Here is an 8062-nt window from a genome sequence, read left to right on the forward strand (position 1 = left end):
GGCACGGGCGGCGGGGCCGGGGTGTGAGGCCGCCCTGAGGCGCGGGGGCTGAGGGGGGGTGGGCAGCGGCTCTGGCTCCTTTGTTTGCGGGCGCTCCGCTCTGCTGGCCTGGGTCCGGCCTGCAGCACCGGGGGGGGGGGGAGTGGGCATAGACACCTTCTCCGCTACCTTCCCCGAACCCGGCCCTGTCCCCGTTTTCCTGTCTTTTCTGGAGTTTCTCCTCCAGCTCTGAGCCTGCTGAGGGGCTCAGCCCTCCCCAGGAGGCTTTGGGCGTTCGTGTCGCTGCTGAAAACAAAATAAAAAGGTAGCAGGTAGGACCTGGGAATGCTGACTGAAACTAGAGTCCTAAATCTGTGGTATCACTAACAAAATTTGTGGTTCTTTTGCGTGACTTCGCTATTAAGGAGCAGGAAAATAATATCTATTTCATTATGCATCATGAATAAATTGAAACTCGTGTTTAGCAGCTACGTTCAGCTGTTGTGAGATCTCTGCTTGTTTGCTTTGTAGGTGAAAAATCCCAAACATGAGCAGCAATGCACCACACCTGCCCTCGAAGCTGACTGGGCTAGAAGTGGAATGTAGTTTCCTGACAGATCTTCTTACAAAGAAGTCGTAAATCCTTTGTGATGGCCAACAAGAAAGAGCCTCCTTTTTTCAATGAAGATAACATGGGACCGTTTCACTACAAGCTTCCTTTTTATGAAACTATGGAGCTCTTCATTGAAACGCTCACGGGAACATGCTTTGAACTGCGAGTTTCTCCCTTTGAGACAGTTATTTCTGTGAAAGCTAAAATTCAAAGACTGGAAGGTACTAGTCTCTTTTACTTCAGCATAAACTTTGCTGCTTCCTTAGGAAGTCTTGTTTTACAAATTATAATTGCTAAAATCAAACCAGATAATTCAATTACATGTTTGGTAATATGTATAAGCTACACATTGGGTTTATGACTTAATTTTAATTGGAATTGAGTTGGTTTTCTGTTCTTTCCTTTTCCTATCAGTTCATGGCTTAGGCTTCACTGGAATTGGTATTTTTGCTCTCTTCTTTTCTTGGGCTTTTTGTTGTGGTTTTTTTTATACATATATATTTATTAAGAGAAATCTTCAAAGATCTATGGTAAATCATGAATTGTTTTGATGTTACGTGGGATACGGTATTTTTGGTGTGGAAAGGATTCTGCGACTTAAATTGTTTGTTAATTAGCAAGGTTATCAACTTGAGTCTTGCAGTGTGTCTGTATTGCAGCTGCCTGAGCAGACTTAGTAGACTGAGTGCTATGGCTGTTGCTTCTGAGGTTAGTCAGTTTATGGTCTGTTTCTGATGCTGCAGTCACAAGAGCAGCTGCAGTGCAGGCAAACCCCCAAGGCAGCTTGAAGTTACTGGTTTGAATTTTGTTTGGGTGAGTGATCTTTTGCTGGTGAAGGTCTGGCCGAGCAGTGCTTTAAGTGATGAACTCAGCACATCCTGCAGAGCAAAAAAAAACCTCCTTTTAGTTACAGGGCCAGTCCTGGTGCTGATGCAAGGAGGGGAGGTGTAGGTTAGTCCTCTCTCCCCCCTCTCACTCTTCTGTGAGAATGAGCCTGTGTGAAAGAATGTGATTTGAAATATATATGTATATATACTTTGCAGCATCGCGTCCTCTTTCTCACTTTGGAGGCGTTCAAGAGCTGCACAAGCTGAGAGTGCTGGAGTTGCTAATTTTAAGAAAAGGAATCCTCTCTTTCCCTGCTTTACCTGTACGTGTTTTTCATGCTTCTGTCTGCGTGGAACCCACCCTCTGGGAGATGCAATATGATGCTTTAGGCTGCAATCTAAGATATTCTCCTCCTCTTATTGGAAATCTGCACTAATGGATGGAAAAGAAAAAAAGAAAGGTATCTGGCACAAGCCTTTAAACACAGAAGCATAGCAAGAATAGAGGTGACTTTTTTTGCTAGTAAGGTCACACAGGGGAAGCTCCATCATGCAGATAACCAGAGTTTACATCAGTGCAGCTACATTAGTGCAGCAGCGTGGATGTGCTTTTGTTTCCTGTGGACAGTAATTAATCACAAGTCAGAGAACATGTTGAAGTGCTCCTGGAGGTGAAATGAGAAAAGGAAAGGGTAGTTCTTCTCCGTGAACAGAGGTGTAGGAGAGATGCAAGCAGAGATGTGACAGAGTGCTAACTGAGGGTGAATTAAAAGGGAGCAGAGGCAAGAGAGTAGAGGAGAAAGCAGGTTATCTGGACAGTACAGATGGAGGAGTAAACTTTAAAGGATGCGTGAAGAGACCAGTGGGAGATGTGAGGAAGAGGAATTTGAATTTCTTCTAGTCCAGAATGAGTGATTGCAAATAGACAGACATGTTGAATTATACCTACTGCTTACTGCTGTTGGCTGGGTGTGCCCAGCTTACAAAAGCTTCATCATTTCTTATTAGAAGAACAGCTCAGTAATAAAGTTATAATATTGCTTATTCAGACTTTCTTTTTCATATTGTAGTTTATAGGATGATAAGGTAATTAATGGCTTAGGTACCTGCTGTATAGACTTAATAATTAAGAAGTAAATTTCATTAAAACATGGAAAGTAAGAGTTCACTGGTGCTTATCATTGAATTGTTAGAAGTTAGCTGAAATATCTCGATACTCCAGAACAGAGTTAAAAGATCTGATGAATATGATTAAGGAGGGAGACAGAGTGAAAACAGATGGATCAGCAATGTGTGAAGGGGACAGCCACACTATGACAAATTAATCTTACGTTGCTTAGGGTTGCTACTGCATGTAAAAAAAAATAATTAACAGCTTTTCAGTGACAGAGTTTCTATTACAGTGCACAGGTTCAAGCAATGAATCGCCCCCAGGTGGAGTGAAAATCCTAAAGTGATTTTGCAGTTGTGATTTATCATGGGAAGCAGAAACCGACATCTCTTCTTTTTTCTGCTGCTGTTTTTCACTTTTTGTCATTGTATTGTGTCAGCTTTCATGGGGTGTGGACCTCTCTCATTTAAGCTGCTCTTCTTGTTGGAGAAAGCCTCCTACACCTCTGGGTGACTCTGTAGGGTCCCTACTGGGAGTATTGTCTCCATGGGCTCCTCTGGGTGTTGAGGATGATGGTGTGTAACCATATAAAAGGACAAGTTTTGGGGAAATGATCTAAGCCCTGACATCTCCAAGAACAAAACTTAGAATCATATCAGAAGTTCACTTTTTTTTTTTTTCAAATGTCACCAATGCCTGTAATAGTAAGAGGCTGATAATAAAACTAAATCAAGACAGGCTCATCTTTGTCAGCAATTGGAATATCAATAGCTGTAGACTCTCTGCACTGTAATAAGAAAGGATAATATGGATGGCATCTTAGGAATTTCGTAGACTTGTGGTACCGTTTTGTCATTCTTGGTGTCTGTTTAATAGTCTGATGTGGAAAGGGTTTGTTTAGAAAGCTGTAGTAGAAATTGGTACCTCACTAAGAAAGAGCTCCAGATCTCCAGCTTTCTGTTTCCAGTTGGTTTTAGTCTGGAAAGAATATGGGTAAAAATTTATTAATGCATCTAAAATTTCAGTGCAGGTCTGCTTGTAAATTGAAGTTAAAGCAAATCTGATGTGTGTTTAGATCGGATCCAGGCATTGGTCCTCAAATACGTTCCTCGCCAAGTGAGAACGTGGTATCCAAAAACTTAGACTTGGGATAATGTTGAATTTGGAGCGACCTAGTCTCAGATTCACCGAATGAGCTTTTTAAAACGGTACATGGAGGAGAAATAAGCTCCCTTTGTCTCTGCTGGTGGCATAAAAGCTAGACCACAGGGAGCCAGCAGCGTAGCACGGTGTTGCCGTCAGCGCTGCCTTTCCATTGCTTTGACTTGCTATTTGTATTTGAAAGCAGGATTGTGTGCTGATGGACATGGATGGGATGGCACCTGAGTTTCAAGGTGACATGAAAGACTGAGCTTTAACACGTGAATGGTATTTAAAAATAGCAGGATTTCACTGAAAGAGGAAATAGCAATATATTTTTTTTAACTGAGAAGATCTCTTCTTGTTTCCTTTTATTGCTCAAGTCTTTATAGACACTGGGCTGGGCAAAGTTTAGTAGTCCTCATTTGGAAACAGCAATTATTTGATTGAATTTTATAGAAGGAGCATTCAGGTAGTGCATTCCTAACAGCAGTTAATTCTTTCATCTGTTAAAGAGCCATGGATAATACTTGTAAACATGTTTATTTGGTAAGACAGGATTGAGCCTCAAGGGAGGAGGTGAGGTTTGGGATTTGGTGTTGGTATTATTATTATTATCATTATTATTATTATAGGAATTAATTTGCATCCTACAGTATGGAGCATTAAGGCCTTCATTTATGTAGCTATCTTTAAATTAAGAAAAACTCAGTTGTGGTTCATTCAGTGTCTGTTTGCAACTGAATTTTATCATCTGTGTATGTGGAAACATTCACCTTTTTAGACGAAAATTTCAGTGTTTGCTTTTTCTTGTATTATTGTAAAGAGGAAAGACAGAACTAGCTTTCAGAGTACATCTTAATTTTGAATGCTTGTGTTCAGCAGGGAATGACAGATGCAGCAATAATGTTGTTGTCGTACGTGTGTGTGCTCTCAATTCATCCTGACTTGTTGTTTTTCTTTGGTCTTTCTGTTGTCAGGGCTGGAGTTGAGCAGATTGCACAAATGATACAGTTTTGAACAGAACCAGTCTTTCTTCTGTCGACTTTTTTTCCTTTATGTCTCCTGTTTGCTTTGTCATTTCCCTGTTTACTCTGCTGATAGAGGCTAGAAGTTCATAAAGTTGTTTTTTTTTTAAGCTGATGCTTTGTCTGAGCTGGGAAAACATTCCTGCAAACGCGAGAAGGTCAGAGGAGCATCAGGAAGGTGTAAATAAGGTCACCTTTGCCAGGAAATTCTGTGAGCCCAGATTCAGTTACTGGTGGCTCACTGTTACTGTCTCCTCTCTGCCAGCCCCTGGGATAAAGAGTAGGTCACTTCTGACCACCATTTACACCAGCTGGGGACAGTTATGAAACCAGTCCTGGTGGACCATTGCACCTCTTCCTATTGTAGAGAGTTTTGGGGGAAAATCAGACTGTTTTGGGGGGCAAATAAGAGTGTCAGCCCAGCCTCTCTGTAAGCAGGAACAAAACGTAAATGTTTAAGAAACTCTCCAGCAATTTCAGCTTTGGTTGGAAGGGAATACACTGTCTGAACCTGGACTCTAAAATGTTTATAGTGTTTTTAAACATAATACCCCTCTATCCACAATGTAAAATCAAGTTTATTCTGAAATCTACAGGTTTGTTTTTTTTTTATACTGGGTCAGAGTTGCCCAGGTGTGTTTCTCTGGTGAACCTGCTTGTCGTGCCAGAAAGAAGAGTAAAGGGGTGAAGCTTTAGGGGATATCTCATACGCTGATTCGGAGCCGGGATAGAGAACCTGCTGCTCTCATTTACTAGGTCAGATCATCAGCACATCTGCAGCCCTTTCAACAGTCTGAAGACTCTGCTGGCCTCCTATAGCATTACCTACAGCCCACTTCCATTTGAGCATCAGGATGGAGTTTATTGCCCTACTTTCCTCTCTTCTTCGTGCTGATTTAGGGCAGGCCAGCGACAGTCACCTGCTGCTTTAGGAGAGGGGACAGTGGTTCTCCTTCTGTCCTCTCCTTCTCCCACTTCTCATTATTGTGGCCAATTTTACATGCTGATCCCATGTGCAAATGTCTCCTCTAGATGCTATTATCCAGAAAAGGCACAACTGATGCATATTTTCTTGCACTGGAAGAATGCCCAAGCCTTGCTATTATCCAGAAAAGGCACAACTAATGCATATTTTCTTGCACTGGAAGAATGCCCTCCGTGTATAAATACAGAATTCTTAGAAAGCTGTATAAGAGGGAATTAGTAATAACAACTTGTCTGTTTCCCATTACAGCAGAGTCTTCTCAGTCTTTTCATCTGATCATTTGATCAAAAATATACTGTCATTGTTAGATGAACAAACCCATGTTTTGCCGCAGCGCTGGCAGTTGCAAGCCAGCCTTTTTAACAAATACTCCCTCAGTTTATCAAAGTAATTGGAAATTGCTCCTTGGAGGCTGCCGAAACCATAACAAATACAGACTCTTCGTGCTGGTTTAGGGCAGGCCAGCGACAGTCACCTGCTGCTTTAGGAGAGGGGACAATGGTTCTCCTTCTGTCCTCTCCTTCTCCCAATTCTCATTATTGTGGCCAATTTTACATGCTGATCCCATGTGCAAATGTCTCCTCTAGAAAGCCTTGCTATTATCCAGAAAAGGCACAACTAATGCATATTTTCTTGCACTGGAAGAATGCCCTCCGTGTATAAATACAGAATTCTTAGAAAGCTGTATAAGAGGGAATTAGTAATAACAACTTGTCTGTTTCCCATTACAGCAGAGTCTTCTCAGTCTTTTCATCTGATCATTTGATCAAAAATATACTGTCATTGTTAGATGAACAAACCCATGTTTTGCCGCAGCGCTGGCAGTTGCAAGCCAGCCTTTTTAACAAATACTCCCTCAGTTTATCAAAGTAATTGGAAATTGCTCCTTGGAGGCTGCCGAAACCATAACAAATACAGACAGTAATGACTGTTTGTAATCAGAAGACTGCAAAACAACATGGAAAAGAACTTCACTGCAGACTCCCTGGCTCTTGCCAGCTTGGTCTTGTTTTGCTTATGCTGCAGACTTGAAACATAACCAATAACCCATTATTAAATAGCTGGCAGTGTAGTAGCAATTATATTAGTCTACTGTATGAGCATATTCCCCTCATAAATGTCTTGTGGACTTCAGAGGATACAAGATTCACGTTAAATGCCATCCAAGTGAAGTACAGTTGTGTGTCATTCTTAAAAGAGCAGCTCTAGATGTAAGCTGTGGTAAGAAAAGGGATATGTCATCTTCTCTAAAACTCACATAATGACAATGACGGTTCCTCCAAAGTGCAATCCCTCTTCTGCACAGGGATGAGGTTACTTTAATGTAACTTTTTTGGAAAATATATTTATAGCTTTTCTTTCTTAGTCTGAGGAGTAATGTTTAGACCTTTTTGAAAAAGTAGTTCTTGGGCTCTGTAGGTTTTCATCTTAATTACAATTTGTCAGGAATGCACAGTGAGATTTTAATTACCTTGATTGCAGTAGAGAAATTGAACAATAGCACTTCTTTTGATGCTGAAGGGAAGATTATTTTTTTCCAAAGGCAAAAGATACAGCTATTCATCTTCCTATTAGACTTAATTTTTTTATATTTTTCTTTGATGATCCAAGTTGTCTCACCTTTTCGTGACTGTCTTGGTTTGTACTCTATCCAAAATTTGAAACCCTTGTTGACCCAAAAGATTGGACTCCGAGCATGGCCACAAGCCCACTGAAAACCTTAAATTTGTTCTTAAAAACTGTTTGGGAGGTTGGATGTCATGAGTGGAGCCTGTTCAGTTGCCTGTCCTTGTTCTGCTTCCTTTCTTCTTTCCCCTGTGATCCTTTTTACTCTGTTACCCCCACATTCTTCAGAAAGTAAGCTGCTTCCTTTCTTCTTTCCCCTGTGATCATCTTTCTCTCCTCTGTTACCCCCACATTCTTCAGAAAGTAAAACTCCCCAAAAGCCCTCAAATTTTAATACTCTTTGGTTGTTTTTTTTTTAGGTATTCCTGTCTCTCAGCAGCACTTAATTTGGAATAATATGGAGCTGAAGGATGACTATTGTTTGAATGATTATAAGTAAGTATAGAATAAAATTGCAACAAATGTTTCTAAATTATGGTTGGCATAAGCAATAGAGAATGCTGCAAAAATACTTTTATTGTTATTTACAGCATTTCAGAAGGCTGCACCCTGAAGTTAGTTCTGGCCATGCGAGGTGGACCTATTAACACCAGAAGAGGTATGTGGGGTTTTTTCCATCTTCCTTAGCACACCAAGTACACCATCATTTTCCTTTTTTTTTTTTTTTTTTTTTTACTGTTAACAGTAAGAAAGTTTTTAGGGTTTATGGTCCAATGGTGCTTTAGCAACCCTAGTTTCTGATGGAAAGTAATT

At 40.8% G+C, this 8062-nt stretch overlaps 1 protein-coding gene across 1 annotated transcript in view; it reads left to right on the forward strand.

Moving 5' to 3' along the window:
* The window catches only part of LOC106897445 (AN1-type zinc finger protein 4-like), a 9563-nt gene that overhangs the window by 402 nt on the left and 1099 nt on the right, over positions 1 to 8062 (forward strand). Inside the window, exons 2-4 of the mRNA XM_014958061.1 lie at positions 511 to 813; positions 7669 to 7744; positions 7840 to 7907. Coding sequence (XP_014813547.1) covers positions 630 to 813; positions 7669 to 7744; positions 7840 to 7907 — 328 coding nt within the window. The 5' untranslated portion in view covers positions 511 to 629. The remainder of the gene's footprint in view (positions 1 to 510; positions 814 to 7668; positions 7745 to 7839; positions 7908 to 8062) is intronic.

Source organism: Calidris pugnax, unplaced genomic scaffold, assembly GCF_001431845.1.
Source record: "Calidris pugnax isolate Ruff unplaced genomic scaffold, ASM143184v1 scaffold352, whole genome shotgun sequence".
NCBI lineage: Eukaryota > Metazoa > Chordata > Aves > Charadriiformes > Scolopacidae > Calidris > Calidris pugnax.